Source organism: Scardinius erythrophthalmus, assembly GCF_964197995.2.
Source record: "Scardinius erythrophthalmus genome assembly, chromosome: 15".
Lineage (NCBI taxonomy): Eukaryota > Metazoa > Chordata > Actinopteri > Cypriniformes > Leuciscidae > Scardinius > Scardinius erythrophthalmus.
Genome location: NC_138235.1, coordinates 30571415 through 30589039, shown reverse-complemented (window position 1 = coordinate 30589039; position 17625 = coordinate 30571415). Strand labels below are relative to the sequence as shown.

Here is a 17625-nt window from a genome sequence, read left to right as displayed (position 1 = left end):
GGGCAGGAAGCAGCGGCTCATTTGCATTTAAAGATACACACAAAAACATCATGTGTATCATAATACAATAGAGTGCTTTAATTTTTAAGGTGCTCTCTAAAACTGGCTAAGGAGAAGATTAGCTGGTCTACCTTAACCAGACCAGCTGACAAGTACCTAAAATTCTTCTAAAACCATCAAAACACACAAGACTAGATAACACCAGAAGTACAGTTTAGCATGGTATAAGGTGTTTTTAGCTGGGTTCCAACTAGTCTTACATAGAAAATGTAGAAAATACTCTACTGTTTTTGAAAGAAATCTCTTATGCGCACTAAGGCTGCTTTTATTTGATCAGCATTTATTGATGCTGTTTAAACAGTAATAAAAATATAAATTATTTAAAAACAAATCCAGAATTCTTTGATAAATAGTTTTAAAAAAACAGAATTTAGGGGTGGTTGAATATGCTTTCACTTTTCTAACTTTAGTTAGTGTGTAATGTTGCTGTTTGAGCATAAAAAACATCTACAAAGTTACAATGCTCAAAGTTCAAAGCAAAGAGAGATATTTTCTTTTAAAGAAATAGCTTTTTAAGGACTACACGACATTCCTCCAGGGTTAGTGACATCACCAACCCTAGAATTTACATAAACCCCGCACCCTGAACACGATTTATAGATTATCAAGACAGAAAATATGCTAATCAATGACTAGAAGATAACTAAACATAAGCTACATAAATTCATCAACTAACCATTCAGAAATGTTGTCTATATGTCACTTCTTCTTGAGTCTCTCCATCTTTCTGACTTCGGTTTGAACATAAAAGGCTAAAAATTGTTGAAATTTCCAGTGCATGTCTGTGTGAGGTAAAAGGACACAAGCTCTTAAAGCTCCGCCTTCTGTGCCGGGAGCAGCAGCTCATTTGCATTTAAAGGAACAGACACAAAAATGGTGTGTTTTTGCTCACCCTCAAAAATGGACAATTTTAACATGCTATATAAAAATATCTGTGTGTTATTTTGAGCTAAAACTTCACATACACACTCTGGGGACATCAGAGACTTATTTTACATCTTGTGAAAAGGGCATTATTCCAGCCCTTTAAATCAGGACAATTTAAATGTCTTGACTGTCACTTTTGATCAATGTTATGTACCCTTGCTGAGTAAAAGTATTAATTTCTTTCAACAACAAAAAAAATCTTACAAATCAATTGAGTGAATAATTCAATGACTCACTTATAAAGACAGTCACATCTTTTGTTTGTGAATGAATTAGTGCTTTGAAATCTGTTGACTGAATGATTCATTGACTTGCAGAAATGATTCAGGAATAACTGTTGCCTTATGTTAAAATGTTAAAATTTGTATGTTAAAAATCTGGATTGCATTCGATTTTTTTGCGCTGTCACTGAAGCCAGCTCTGTGTGTGTGCGTTTAGCACAAGCCTGTGATGCTCATAAGTGTAAGTAAGCTTTGTTGGCTCTAAAAGAATATAGATAATCATCTCTGTTGTATATTATTGCATACGGCGCTTGGTGTAGATCACGGCCGGAGGTTAAGCTGTCTTTTCGAGTGCTGACAAAGCTCAAGGACTTGCAGTCTGACATACGACCCCGTTTACCGCTCGTCACTTTTATTTTAGACATACAATGAAGATGTACATTATAGTGTATATTAACTGTTAGAGTTAAATTCCCTTGGATTTTCCTTTATGCTATGCCTATATGTCCCTCAATGCATTCATCATGTGTATTATGATGCTTTCATCCATTTCACCTATTAAACGCCCATCATTCTGCTGTGTTTATCATGTGGCAGAGGCGTTTCATGCTCTTTGTGCTAGCATGACCGAGCCTGCCGTATTTCAAAGAAGAGTCAGAATGGCAGACACATCACCGCATCCTTCCCCACCGCCTGGATGCAGCGTCTGAGTTAAAGGCGCGTTAGCTTGCCGATCGCCATCAGATAGAGCGCAGGCAGGGGGATCAGAGATACATGAGGGAAAGGGGTCAGCTGTCTGCTTGATGCAAACGTTATCATGAGGAAAGCTCACTCCTTATCACTCTCACACCCACCGGCGGCCCGCCTGCCTGGCTGAGGATTATCCCTCAAGGGCGAATGCATCTCCCCTCCATCATTCAGGCTCCGTACGGCCACCACATACACCGCAGAGACCCGCTGTGAGAGAAGAAGAGTAGATTGTGCATGAGGTTAGGTGGTGTGGAGCCAAAAACATGTTACAAATCCAAATGCCCAAAATAGTGTTTATAATTTCTTTTTTATATAAAATGACTAATATTTGATGCTTACTAGCCATACCAGTTGCACGACTCCTGGTCAGGAGAACAGAAACTCTAGAGGGAGAAATTGAGCCATGAAAAAGACATCTGTGAGTGTCAACCTACTCGGCCACCTCTCTGAGGTGATTCGTCCACAGTCCTGAACTCTTTCAAGTGTCTCTCCAGTCAGGCTATTAGCCCGCTCTGCAGTAAGGGATGGCCGAGGACAAACCCGCACTAATAGGGCTGGAGCTTATGGGGGCGTATGGGGGGCTAAAGTAACACCATCATCAGCTGTGAGAGTGTAGGGAGGTGAGTGAAGTCTAACTACCCTCAGCCTTCAGCTGAGCTCAGGAGGTCCTTAAAGTCTCCATTATGGTGCACAGAGAGGTTTTCTGAAATAAAATGGACTCGAAATTTGATGTTTTATGTTGACGGGGGATCTTAGACTGTGGCACTTGACCTAGTTCACTAGTATCTGAAAGACCTTCTTTGGTTTATAGAGGAGGTTGTTGACCTATTTTCAGTAGCTTTTGTTAAATGAATGCAATCCAATGGAAGCTTGTGTCTGCCACAGAATAAAACAATTTAAAAGATAATTGCACTTTTTCTCACTTTTTCTTTTTCTCAAAAAAGTCAAATTTTTGAGAAAAATATACTAAATAAAATGTTGCTTTATACTGTAGAGACCAAGATAAGCTCCTCAAAAGCTGATAATATGAGATTCGGACAGGATTTTGCCAGCTTGCTTTCAGGAAGTTGCTTTCTTGTGCTGAATTGAGGTTGAGTCAGTTGTCTTTGTGAGGGTAGACCTCATTTCCTCTGCAGCTCTTGACAGTTCAGATGAATACAGAAGATCTGATGGAACTCGAGCACTCACAGAGCAGACAGAGACAAATGAAGAGTTTCACCCCAATATATAAAAGTCCCGGACCTCATCTATCCTCATCCTTTCTACTTTCCCGTCTCCAAATGACTCAGTCACTACATTCCCTAGCCTGTCAAACTCTTCCTTTTGACCTGTCTTTGTGTTTCTATTTTTATCATTACCCTCCATTCTAAATTTGAGTTTATCTCTGTCTCTCTCTCCATCTGTGTGAATGAATCCCTCTGAAGCCATGTTACAGTACTTATGGTGTAGGTTATTTTTGTTTTTTATTATTATTTTTATATTACGCTTTTTTTTCTGCTAGCTGAAATGATGCCTTTAAATTTGAATGTAATTCAAATACTAGTAATATTGAAGTAAAAAAATAATAATTTAGCTTTTCAGCCATTTTGACAGCCCTAGTTTCTTGTCTAATCAATCTAGTCCTTTTTCTGAGCAAAGCACAAAAGGCGAAGCTCTGCTTTTACCTGAGAAAGGCTTTAATGCGCATTTTATCAGAGAACACAGCATGAACACCCCTTATATATTTATAAGTAGAACAGATCTTTTTGAAGCGCTTTAACGTCGCTTTATTTCAGCACTGAAGAGAAACTGAACAATTTCACACCGTTTTTGAAAAGCAATAAACATGTACTGAGAATCTTTTCGGAATTAAATATATTTTTGCAGAAGTAATATCAACTCCTCAAAAGCAGAATAAAACGGCATTAGTTGTGCTCCACTATCTTGAACATTACTTGATAATAAAAGGCTGTGAAACCAAACACTGTGAAATAAGAATTAAAGGAAAAGGAAAGGCTTGACATGGACGTTGTGTTTCTTGTACAGGTATCAGACCGCTGTGTGGTTGCTTTGGTGCCCAAGCAGACGTCCTCCTACAACATTCCTCCCACAACTAGCATCTCTCGGACTTCTATCAGTAGATATGGTGAGTATGTTTGTCTCATGGTGATGCTGCTGCTGCTGCACAATTCACTGTGATTGAGAAAAGGCCTGTAATTATCAGTTTAGCTAATTAGAAGTTTGAAGTTTGTTCACTGTTTCACAATATAGAGGTAAATACATGGTTAAAGACTGGCTTTAAATGAAGCCTCTGATTATTGTGCGCGCGAGCCACGTGCAGTCATTTTGCTTTGCAGCCCACAGGATGCCCAAGGGAGCCTTCGGGGCACCAGAGAATGAGAGTGAGAGAGCATGCCAGGGAGGGTAAGAGGAAGTCAGAGAGAGAGGTGTTAGCAGTTGACATGAAGCTCAGTAATGCTGATTTCTCCGCTGAGTTTGGATGCCGCCCGTAATGGACACATTAGCTCCTTCCCCATAGCGTTGCTTTGAGGGAGTGCCACAGGGCTCCCCATCTGGCCCGTTCTCATTTTCCATCACACTGAGCTGCAGGCCACTCTCTGATTGCTAATTATGCACCGCCGATGATACTTCACACGGGCGAAAAAACTCAAATGACACGCAGCCAAATACCAGGGCCAGCGATGAAATGGAGCCCCTTGTGCATTGTCACCTAGCAACCCTGCCAAACTGTGCACACAAACATCTCACCTGGCTTCAATTCACTAGATCCACATGAAACACGGCCCGTATCAGCGTATTACACAATTCTGTTAATCAAAGCTTGAGGATGTTTCTCGCATCTGTGCAGTTTAATGAAAGAGTGTAATTATCTTCTCTTATCACTTGTAAACATAATGACATTTAAAGTTCAGGGAACACTTCAAACGTCCAAAGACGCAACAAGCAACCTGAGAAATATTCTATAAAGCTATCTTTATTTCTCAGCCATGCTCTCCGGTAACCAACAAACCTCAATCTTTTTGTATCCTCCCCCTGAATTAGGTAGTTAAGAGTTTTTAGGGTTACGTTTGGCGCTTTGATATATTTCATTGCAAAAAGCTTGTTGTATATTTTAGGAAACTCATCGAGTGGGAATGAGATGGCACAACACAGCACAGTTTTTGGCTGTTTTTATAACCTGCTCTTGTGTGTGGTGCATAAAAAGCAGCTATCTCTTCAGACAGAGGCCTGGTGCCCATCAATCACACCATGGCACAGCGGGCACAGCTGTGCACAGGCACCTGCTGATTGATTCATATCAATTTAATGCTCAACACTTAGCAGCTCGGCTCAATTTAGCATGCCAGCAACCCTGGCCCAAAACAACACACTGCTCACACACCTCTGACTGGCGGAAGGGAGCAGCAAACATCAAAAACATGCAACATATGCACCCAAAAGTTTATGTTAGAATGTGATCAAGCACCCTTCCCATAATAGTTTTTTACTGCATGATATGTATGTGTTAGTATATGTATATATATATATATATATATATATATATATATATATATATATATATATATATATATATATATATATATACAGTACTATGCATACGTTTAGACACCCATGCTAAAGTTGACTAAAAAGAGGAATAAAAAAATCATCTTTTGGAAATTGAACTTAATGCCTTAATTTAAAAAATGAGGAAAAATTCAACCTTTAAGGACACCAATTTCCTTTGTGAATGAATAATGTATCGTAAATAAATAAATGTTCTTCCTTAAAATACAGGGTGCATAAGTCTGGACACCCCTATGTTAAATTCCCATAGAGGCAGGCAGATTTTTATTTTTAATGGCCAGTTACTTCATGGATCCAGGATACTATGCATCCTGATAAAGTTCCCTTGGCCTTTGGAATTAAAATAGCCCCACATCTTCACATAGCCTTCACCATACCTAGAGATTGGCATGGGGTACTTTCCATAAGATCATCTCTCAATGCAAATCAAACTAGCTATTAGGCTAACTGAAATAAAACCATGCCAATCTCTAGGTATGGTGAAGGCTATGTGAAGATGTGGGGCTATTTTAATTCCAAAGGCCAAGGGAACTTTATCAGGATGCATAGTATCCTGGATCCATGAAGTAACTGGCCATTAAAAATAAAAATCTGCCTGCCTCTATGGGAATTTAACATAGGGGTGTCCAAACTTATGCACCCTGTATTTTAAGGAAGAACATTTATTTATTTACGATACATTATTCATTCACAAAGAAAATTGGTGTCCTTAAAGGTTGGATTTTTTCTCATTTTTTAAATGAAGGCATTAAGTTCAATTTCCAAAAGATGATTTTTTATTCCTCTTTTTAGTCAACTTTAGCATGGGTGTCTAAACTTATGCATAGCACTGTATATATATATATATATATATATATATATATATATATATATATATATATATATATATATATATATATATATATATATATATATATATATATACATAGTAAAAAAAAAATAATGATAATATAATATAATAGCATTTTTATAATAATAATAATTTTTTTAACAAAAATAGTATGGTATTTAATGACCAGTTATTGACTTTTAATCAGTCTAACAAGTTTGAATTAATCAGAGGGATTAGTGAATTATGGGATGGATGCTTATATGATAAAATAAGTGTATGTGTATATATATATATATATATACACTTATTTTATCATATAAGCATCCATCCCACTTTTAGTCAAAATTATTACTTTCTCATCTCATTTTGACATCATACTTATGACTATTATCTCATAATTATGTCTCAACATTTTGACATTTGCATCATAATTACAACTTTTTATGTCATAATTATGATTTACCAAAGCATGATGGTGAAATGGGCTTCCACACTTTTTTTTTTCAAAGAACCAAATCACAAGAATCATTTGTTTGTGAATCAGACTACACTAAAAGTGCTGTTAAAGTCAAGATAGTCCAATTTTCAGTAGTGTATACACTCACATAGTCTAGTAGTAATCTCTCAATGTCAATACTGTGGCAACAGCCAAAAGGACTGTAAGTTTGCAGTAGCTTTAGGTGGATTGAACCCGCAATCCTCTTCTTCCTGTACACCCCTGCTGCTGCTAACACCACCATTTCTCCTGAATTCTCCCTTGTGACGCCGGCCTGCTCAAAATTCCACTTCTGTCTCGAAATAGCCACAGCTATTTGCCTTCCTTCGCTGTTTCACATGCCCTTTGAAGCCAGGTGATGAGGACAGAGAGAGAGAGAGAGAGAGACTTTGAAAGGACACAAAAGAATATACCACCATTGTGAGAAGCCAATCCAACCTCCCAAGAGAGCACTCAACCACTGCAAAAAAAAAAAAGCCACACATCTAATTGGAGAAGTGAGTAAGAGACTGATTATTTAACACGTGAGGATGGAAGAGAAAAGGAGATGAGATGGATGAGCGGGGAGCTTAACTCATTAGAAATCTTTAGATGCATTGATTAGGTCCTGCGATGCAGACGTTTAAAGCGTGTGTGCAGCACAATGAATCAGGACCAGCCAATTATGAAGCCTTTGAAGAGGCCAGAGAGCGTCGACTCATCTCTCTCGGTCTTGAATGAATACAGAGATGAATCTTCTACAGAGAGAAAGTGAGGAGGGAAGAGATACACAGGGTTAGACAGAGTACATGAAATGTGAGAGGGCCGCGCTCTTTCTATTCATTCCAAAGAATGACAATGTGGAAGAATGGTGGTGTAAGAAGATCATAATCCTCTTTCTATCTCTCTCCCTCTCTGTTACCGCAGACTCAACATTCCGGTACACCGGAAGTCCGGACAGCCTGCGTTCTCGTGCTCCTATGATCACCCCGGACCTAGAGAGCGGAGTCAAAGTCTGGCATCTGGTGAAGAACCATGAGCACGGAGACCAAAAGGAGGGTGACCGCGGCAGCAAGATGGTATCTGAGATCTACCTCACCCGCCTGCTGGCTACTAAGGTAACCTCACATTTTGTGGTGATTCTTTTTTTAAATGAACACCCAGCAACCAGCCAAAATCAACCATGGTCTGTCTGAATACTTGATTCTGATTGGCTGGAAGGTGTGCAATAAAACCACTTAATGCACAGGTAGTTTCAAGTCAGTTTAATCACTATTCTGATACTCGTTTATGACTTCATCTGTCTGATTGATGATATATATATATATATATATATATATATACTGTTTATATGATCTACCAGGCTACATACTCTAATGTTCACAATGAAAAATGGTCATGAAGAACTAAATTACAGCTGGTTTTGATGCTGACAGTATAAGTGAACTTCAAGTTCAAAACAAGTATATTTCTACAAAAGAGTACAATATGGTTCCTCTTGGGTCTCTCTCCTTTAATATTCAATGATCACTTGCTTTTGTCTTTTAGGGTACGCTGCAGAAATTTGTGGATGACCTGTTCGAGACTCTTTTCAGTACAGTGCACAGAGGCAGCGCGCTTCCTTTAGCTATCAAATACATGTTCGACTTCCTGGATGAACAAGCGGACAAGCACAGCATCCATGACACTGATGTTCGCCACACCTGGAAAAGCAACTGGTGAGAGGAAAACCCTCATACACACAACCTAACCTTCAGAACTAAAAACGAAAGTTGTTTTTTCCCAGTATCTGCAATGCCAAGCAATGTAACATTCTCTTTCTATTTTTGTTTGTTTATCTTCACAGCCTTCCTCTGCGCTTCTGGGTGAATGTGATCAAAAATCCCCAGTTTGTTTTTGACATCCATAAGAGCAGCATCACCGATGCGTGTCTGTCTGTGGTGGCTCAAACCTTCATGGACTCGTGTTCCACATCTGAACACAGATTGGGCAAAGACTCGCCCTCTAATAAGCTGCTTTATGCTAAAGATATCCCCAACTACAAGAACTGGGTAGAAAGGTAAAAAATTCAAGTTCCAGTTCTTATCTTTTTCATATTACTTTTGTAACAAACTAGACCCCATTATTCTCATTGTCTTCATATATTGTTAATTCAATAGTACAAACAAGCTCCCACTCAACATTGATTTGATATTGACTATCGCCCCCTGGCTGTCTCCACAGGTACTACGCTGACATCAGCAGGCTGCCAGCCATCTCCGATCAGGACATGAATGCGTATTTGGCAGAACAGGCACGACTTCACTCCAATGAGTTTAACATGCTCAGTGCCCTCAACGAGATTTACTCCTACATTAGCAAGTACAGCGAAGAGGTGAGGCGAAACTGCCATCAGGATTCATCTTAAAACATGCCAACAACCATCATTTTCAAAACATCCTCAATGATTTCTTGCCTTATATCAATGTAGACTGACTTCTTGACTCATTCTATCTGCTCTGTATTGTAACCGACTGCTCGACTGTCTAAAGTGCCTGAACAGAGCTACAAAAGTGAATTATAAAATATTTATTTTGTTTGATGATTGTTGGTTCTAGACGTAACAGTCTGAAGTTTCAGTGGAGCAAGTTACAGTGTTTTACTAAAGTGTGGCACACAGTTGATTGGTTAGTAAACCTCGATTTAGTTGCCAAAAAATAATCATTTGAGGTCTGTACCTTAATATATATTATACTGGTGTAGTTCCTCAGCCACAAATACTTCCTCCAGATCAATACAGCCTTGTTTATAGAATAACATGCATTGGAACAAGAGGTGCTCTGGGAAAAAGTTTCACAGAATGATGTCATCTTTAAACAGTCTCTAAAGCCAGCGGCAGCAAGCTTCAGAGTCTCACACACACACACACACACTTATGCACAGTGTGGGGACAGACAGGGAACGAGAATGAATAGGCTTCTGATGAGGAAGATTACACACAGCTAGATCACTGACAGCCACTCTGACACAAAGAGCACTAGAGTAGGGCCCACGATGGAGATGTTCCAACCGTAATGGCAGCTCCACTCAGGGGACCCATTAGTCTGACCTTTACTTTACACCGCATTTAGGACAGCGCCAAGAGCCCGGAGACACAGCCTCTCCTCTCGCTCTCATGTAAATATCGCTCTTTGGTTGCAGGTCTGTTTTCTCTTGTCCTCACATTCCTCCGTAGTCTCTTTTTGTGTGTGTGTGTGTGTGTATCCTTTTCATTCTTTTATGTACTTGGTCTGTCTTTCTACAAATAGAGCAGTGATTCCCAACCAGGCATATGTGTACATCAAGGGTTCTTGACCAGATTACAGGCGGTGCTTATAAGAGTTTGAGTTTGCTTTGCAGATTAAAAGTGGATTTAAGTTTAATAACTGCAACAAATTTTAGTGGTGTCAAGATTGACATTATTTAGATTTGATTGATTGGTATACTTACTTATTTTTATTGGCTTTTTTAAGGGAAGAAAACAATATGTGTCAGTTTTGGGTTCAGCTATTTGTGTGAATGACACAATAATGATGGCTGATTGTACATTATGCTGCTTATATACAGCTATTGATATAAATAAATATACATAAGTAATATTTATTAAATATATTTAAAGTTTATATATGATTAAATATAATAAGATACCATTTATTATACACAGTATAGTATAAAATGATTTAAAAAAATACATGGACATAAATTGTTGCTTTTAAAATATTATGTTAATATAGTATATATATTATTATTATTATTATTATTATTTTCTGCCATTCAAGTTACTTGTCTTCTATTTTAAGTTCTTTCTGATACAGCTCTTTGCATGTCTCATCTTTTTTTCTTTAAAGGGATGGTTCACCCAAAAACATCTGTCATCATTTACTCACCCTCAAGTTTTTCCAAACCTGTATGATTTTTTTTTCTTCTGCTGGACACAAAAGAAGATATTTTGAAGAATATGGTTAACTAAACAGTTGATGGGCCCCATTGACTGAAAATACTATAATGGAAGTCAGTGGGTCCCATCAACTGTGTCATACAGGTTTGAAAACAACTTGAGGGTGAGTAAATGATGACAGAAGTTTCACTTTTGGGTGAACTAACACTTTAACTAGGGACTCCTGAGTGTCTAGCTACCTGTTAAACATGAAATCAATGCAGAAGTCTTCAGAGGCCATTTAAAGCCTTTACTAACTTGCATAGAATGAAGATAGAAAGACTGTATTCAATATCCCGTATAATAGAAGTTGAAAAGAAAAGGAAAACATGTTGAGAGACACAAGTGTAAACCATGAAGAAAAGGAAAAAAGCAAGCACAAAGCTAAGAGGAGAACATCCTTTTGTTCACCCAGCCAAATGTGTGTGGCGGGACAATCCGTACCTGCATGCAGTAATTCAGATTCATTATACAATGCGAATAGGACAACTGAAAATAATTACCTCTGTCAGCGCTCCGGAGCACTTAACCTGATGAGAGAGGGAAAGAGAGCGCTAGACAGAGAGAGGGAGAGAATATGTGCTCTCCTTAAAATGAAGGCGACTGAATCAGACACAATGATGTGGAGAGTGCTCCTGCAGCTGTGCTGAAATACATGAAAAATTCAGTGCACGCGCTCCTCGTCGAATACATGCTCACGCTGTGCACCTGAACGGAAGCTCGGAGCGCCTGTAGAAGTGTTGACCTGTCCCGTAGCTACAGCCGCTGAGACAAACCGGGCAGGTGTGGGCCCAACTTGGCTCCGATGGCAGGTGTCCTGGGAATACTGGATGCTGATGGAAGATGAAACGGATATCTAGTGCCTCACGATCTTGTTGGTGGCTTCAGAATTTGACTTTCATGCATGAATTCTTCTAAGTTTGTTTGCCGCAGTGTGGTGAAGTGATACTAATGTAATTCCTTATTGAAGGTGGGATGAAACCTTAATCCGAGCAAGGGTGGACCAAACTTAGTTTGGATGTTGTATGAGGTGGTATAGCATATATTAAAAATCCTAAAGTTTAACCAAAAGGTTGCAGATTTGTTTGCGATTCATGACATGTGCCTTTGAGAAAGGCATTTAAAGGGATAGTTCACACAAAAATGAAAATTCCGTTGTTATTTATTCACTCTCGTATCGTTCCCTGTGGAATAGAAAATACATTTTGCAGAATGTTTGCGCTGCTCTTTTAAACACAACCAATATGCTTCTGTATAATCAAACTAGGTGGAAATTCACAGGGGACCTTATTAGGGAAGTCATGGGACAATTTCTTTAAAAACTATTTTAATGAGAATATGCATGGGTGGCATTCTAAAGAGCTTTATTATATATTGCTAAATATTAATTTTGAATATTTTATTCGATTACAGCAAATTAAAACTAATATATTGAGCTGTTCCTCACATAAATACACAGACTTGCAGTGCAAGTCGTATAGACCATTTTTATGGTGCTTTTTGTCCTTGACAGCAGGGCTATTATCGTTGACTAAAACACTTTTTAAGTGTTTAAGTCCTTAAGTGAAAGTGAAATAAAATTAAGTATAAACATGTCAGTTACGTGACATTAGTAGATTGATGTGAGTATCAGAGACTTTGTATACAATCAATCATTCTTTCGCAGCTACAGGAGGAGATTCCCACATTCACGCACCCTCCAGCGAGCTCACGTCCACCATTTTAAGCATCTGAAAGATATCATTAATGAAGCCCCATCTTGGCTAGCTGGAAGTGCCCATATCAATATAATTTCCCATTATTTTCACTGTTTGATGTGCAAATGAGTGGCAGACTGCAGCCACAGTGCCATTTCCCGCCGTGTTCCTCTGACACCACAGTCAAGAGACTATGACATGAGCACAGAGAGGGGTCGATCCCGTCTGCCCGCCCCCTCTCAACATGACTCGACATTTTTGACTGCTCTGTTTTCAAAAAACACACACAGATGGAAAATGAGAGATGGCACTCTGCAGATTGGGTCAGACTCAAGTTATACTTTCCTTTTTAATGAAATATTCATGAAATTAAGTCTCTTGCAATTTTTCTCTCAGAGACTGAAAATTTCTCCAAGTGAATCTCACAGTGAGCAGTAACTTTGTTATAATTAGATACAGAGTATTCCGTCTGAAGAAAGTGTCTGGTGTTTAATGGTTGCCTGGATCAGTTTAATGTTCTAGTTGCGGATGGATGCGAACGGAAGCTTTGTTCACATTAAACCCAATTCTGATTTGTTTTTCAAACCGAATCTTTGACTGTCTGCATTGTCAATTTGCAAGTGTTGATAGTCGATCTCTTTGTTTAGACAGTGTAGCCTATATGAGACTCTCCTAATATCTAAACATTAAATGACATATATTTTTATATTGTGTTGTATTATATTAAAAATATATAAATATTCTTAAATAAGAATCATTTTTAATATTATATTTAAAAAAACATTATAATTTGTATATATATATATATTTTTTTTTTCTCATATGAAATGCTGCGTTCAGTTTTGTGGCCACGCTTCCCCTCTGTCCTCGGATCACATTCATGCTTTATAAACTTTTCGATTTTTCCATCCTTCATTATGTTGAAATTTGTTCCTTAGAGCTCTGACCGCTCACCTGACATCTGTCGTAATCCCAGAGTGATTAACACCTTCCTCTGTTCTTTTGGTAGATCACTGTTGCACTGGAACAGGACGAGACGGCAAAGAAACAGCGACTGGCCTACAAAGTGGAGCAGCTCATCGCCGCCATGTCGCTGGAGAGCTGAGAGAATGACAAAGCTGGAACGAAGGACGAAAGACTCAGTCAAACCATCATCTAAAGCCTCTCCACACGAAAGAGAGCAACTCTGGCTAGAGACACGACACCAACAATAGCTTGTGCTTTTTTTTCTACAATTTTGTGAAGAGGTCATCTTTTAAGACCAATGGACATCTATTTGATGAAAGCAAGTCACATGGCTTTCATCTTCAGGATGGGATCAGGAGTGGAAACTGTGGAGTTCTGTTTTTAGTTTTTTTGTGGAACGAGCAGTTCCTGTTGCTTTGTTTCTTTGCTTTGTTTCAGTTCTTCTGGTTCGATGTGCCTAGCACAGGTGCAAGACTCGTCGGATCTGAAGAGACGCTGATTCTCCCTCAAAAGATGCGCTTGCTAAAAACCATTTGAGGAGGATTCGACCGAAGGAAACGGACATCTACTGCCTCGCCATTACCCTCCAGTTGATGGCTTTTACTTCCAAATTTTATTTTTATACATGAGTGCTTTTTGAGTTTGTTTCATTGAGTCGGCTAGTATAATTCCTCATCTTGGTGTGGCGAAAGTTCAAGCGTCTTTCTGTCCTTGGAAAGCAGCGGCTGCTACCAACAACACGTGTGCATGTCGACACGCTAGTACAAACTTTTGAGTCCCTCTGACCTAAGAGACCACGAGGCATCTGCATTGTTTGGGAGCTAATGAAACTCACAAAAAGGGGGCCAAATTTCAACCAGCATGTCCCTAACTCTCTTCAACTGACGATAAAGGACCACAAACCCAGTATCAAACTGGACGAACTCCACTCTGCGGTCTCTCTGTGTGCATATGTTCTGTTTTCTACACGTAAGCGTATGTGAATGTACAAACGTTACTCTATTTTGTCTTCGCATTTTTGTTGCTTTTCTAAAACAGGGAGTCAGTTGAGCTGATCTCTCCGGCACGACGTCCTAAAAAACTGAACCTCCTTCTCCATAATAGCGCTGCTTAGATTCAGATACGATGAGTAGCACCTTCAGCTCAAATCACGTGTGGAGAAGCCCCACCTTCCCTTTCAAACGAATGGACTCGCTTGAGATCATCTTACCAGAGAGTATTAATTATTATGTATGGTCCAATGTGTGTGTAGTCTGCATGCATTATACAGTACCTCATATTTAAAAAAATAACGTCTCCTTTCCCATTTACTCCTATGTTCAAGTGCCAAGAGGTCACGTGAGTTGTGGATGACTCAGATGAACGCCGTTGATGTAATATACCATGTCACTTCCTTTCTGTACACACCCGTCGGGATTAAGTGCCAAAAGATCACTTATTTACGCACTTGTCGGTTGATGCTTTATTAAGGGAACGGACCCTGTATACTGTAAAAAAAAAAAAAAAAAAAATCTCCGGTTTAGAAGTTTCATTCTCACCACTCGCAAATTCAGGTACGAAAACGACCATGAGCTTGGAACGGTATATGTAAATATAGGAAGTATTTGTAAAATACTTTAGATGTCTGGGATCTTGATTGCTGGAGTGGGTTCTTTCCAATCTCTTTTGTTTTTTAGGTCTTTTATTCCCTCCGTCTGACATGAAATATGTCAACAGAACGCATGAACAAAAGACAACATGGCTTTCATTTATAATGCATGATGGCAGGTAGAGCTGTTTTTGAAGATCATCCGAACCAAAACAGACAAGGTCGTTCAGGTCAGAGTCATCTTAGGTTCACGGAGGCATCAGGGAGAGAACTAACTTCTCCTCAGCTCGGCTTATACGGTAAAAATGCAGTAGACTGAAACGGCTCAAATGGCGCTTGTTGTTTTCCCCCTGTGGCCTTAGAACATTTAATCTGTTGTTTCTAGTTGATTTAATCAGCGACGTGTCATTGTTCTCCACGTCTTTGTTAGCTGTGTTTGAGACCGATCAGATAAAGAGAGGCATTGCGACGATGGAGAAGGGATGAAGAGGCATGCCCTCTCTCAGACGGCTGCCGGGTGGTGTCTGCCGGAGTGTTTGAGAAGCATAGGAATGAGAAGGAGAGAGAGACAGACCCCTTTAGCTTCAGATTCCTCCTGCTGCTTTAAAGCTCGCCTTTGATCTCAACTAGTCGTGTGCACAGTGTGATCAGGAGATAAAAAAAAATACACATCAAAAATAGGATCCAGCGCAGGAGATTACAAATGAAGAGCTGCATGAAAGACATTGAATTAATCTGTTAAAGGAATAGTTCGCCCAGATTCTATCAACGTTTACTCACCTTCATGTCCATTCAAAACTTATTTGACTTTCTTTCTTCCATAAAACTCGAAAGGAGAAATTCTGAAGCAGATGATGTACGTTTGCTGCGTATATGGTGATTGATGCTTGCAAGCTTTACGAAGGATACAAAAGCATCGTGCAAGTGGTCCATACTGTATGTCTTGTGTGCTAGACTTCTAAAGTCAGACGATAACTGTGGCTAAGAAATAGACCAAAATGAAGCCTGACTTCAGTTGGGAACTGAATCAACTAATTCATTGAAAAGATCTGAAAAGAAACTGTGGCCTGTTTCTCACACAAAATTGTTGTATAACTTTAGAAGACATATCTTATGAACTTTTTAAAGTGCTTTTGTGTCCTTTGTGAAATTTGAGTCTTTACCGCAAAAAGTGTTTTTCGGTGTCCTTGTTTTCCAGAACAAACATCTAAACATTCTTAAATTGAGACATTTCTATATATATATATATATATATATATATATATATAATAAATGTAATGTAATGTATATATATAAAAGAAATGTTTATTTGTCTTTTCCCATTGGCAGCTATTTTTAAGCATTAATTTCATTTTAAAAAAGTTTCCGGAAGACTTATAAGATTTCAAGTAAATATTTATTGATTTAAGAATGTTTAGATTTTAACAATCTCTCCTGATGTGTTCCCTGGAAGAATGAATCTCATATCGTTAAAGGAACACTCCACCGTTTTTTGAAATAGGGCTTATTCACCTTCTTTCCTACATTTAGATAGGTGGGCAAATGCATTTTTGTCTCAGTGCATGCATTGTTTTAGTTTGACAGGGTCGGCGCTAGCTTAGCTTAGCATAATGAATGGAATCCTTTGTTGCCAGCTAGCATGTCCTGAGTAAAAGTGATATATAAAAAAATTAAAAAAAACACCTAATTACTTCTTGTGGCCTGCGTATTCACAACGAGTACAAATAGCGATGCAGATTAACACTAGGCGATTTCCTAGGCAGATACTGACTTATATATTAAGGACTATATTAGGGGGAAGCACAGGCGAAGCACTGCTACTTGGGCGTGATATCTAAAGTTAGCAGTAGCAATACCAAGTAGCAGTGCTTCGCCTGTGCTTCCCCCTAATATAGTCCCAAGTCAATATCTGCCTAGGAAATCGCCTAGTGTTAATCTGCATCACTATTTGTACTTGTTGTGAATACGCGGGCCACAAGAAGTAATTAGGTGTTTTTTTGTTTTTTTTTTATATATATTACTTTTACTCAGGACATGCTAGCTGACAACAAAGGATTCCATTCATTATGCTAAGCTAAGCTAGTGCCGACCCTTTCAAACTAAAACAATGCATGTACTGAGACAAAAATGCATTTGCCCACCTATCTAAACGTAGGAAAGAAGGTGAATAAGCCCTATTTCAAAAAACGGTGGAGTGTTCCTTTAAATTATGACAGATTTTCCATTTAGGCGTGGAATATTACTTGAAGTAATGGCATAATTCTACTCTTCCTGAACAACCACACATTCCTCTAACAAACACGCACTGTATAGTCAACATATGTGAATTTGCAAGCCATGTCAGTGACGAAGCTTCCTACTTTTGGTTATCCACGGTCTTCCCTGTTTTCTGTTCATCAGAGCCCATCCCAGCTCTATAAGGGCAAGAGACCTTCCGTTGGCCACACTGCCCTCGCGGATCCGGCTCAGTTTTATTGTGAACCTTCTGGTTTTGCTGCCACATTAGTTGAGTAGGGACGACTCTCCTGGTTGTGCAAAAAATTCAGAGAACAAAATGTATTCTGGTCATAAGGTTTTGTTCGAAATG

The 17625-nt window shown here is 38.9% G+C and overlaps 1 protein-coding gene across 1 annotated transcript in view; it reads left to right on the top strand.

The window, feature by feature from the left end:
* Positions 1-14941, top strand: part of plxna2 (plexin A2) — a 171677-nt gene extending 156736 nt beyond the window's left edge. The window contains exons 26-31 of the mRNA XM_081386404.1: positions 3984-4083; positions 7760-7950; positions 8381-8550; positions 8679-8891; positions 9056-9206; positions 13494-14941. Coding sequence (XP_081242530.1) covers positions 3984-4083; positions 7760-7950; positions 8381-8550; positions 8679-8891; positions 9056-9206; positions 13494-13589 — 921 coding nt within the window. The 3' untranslated portion in view covers positions 13590-14941. The remainder of the gene's footprint in view (positions 1-3983; positions 4084-7759; positions 7951-8380; positions 8551-8678; positions 8892-9055; positions 9207-13493) is intronic.
* Positions 14942-17625: the final 2684 nt, after the last annotated feature.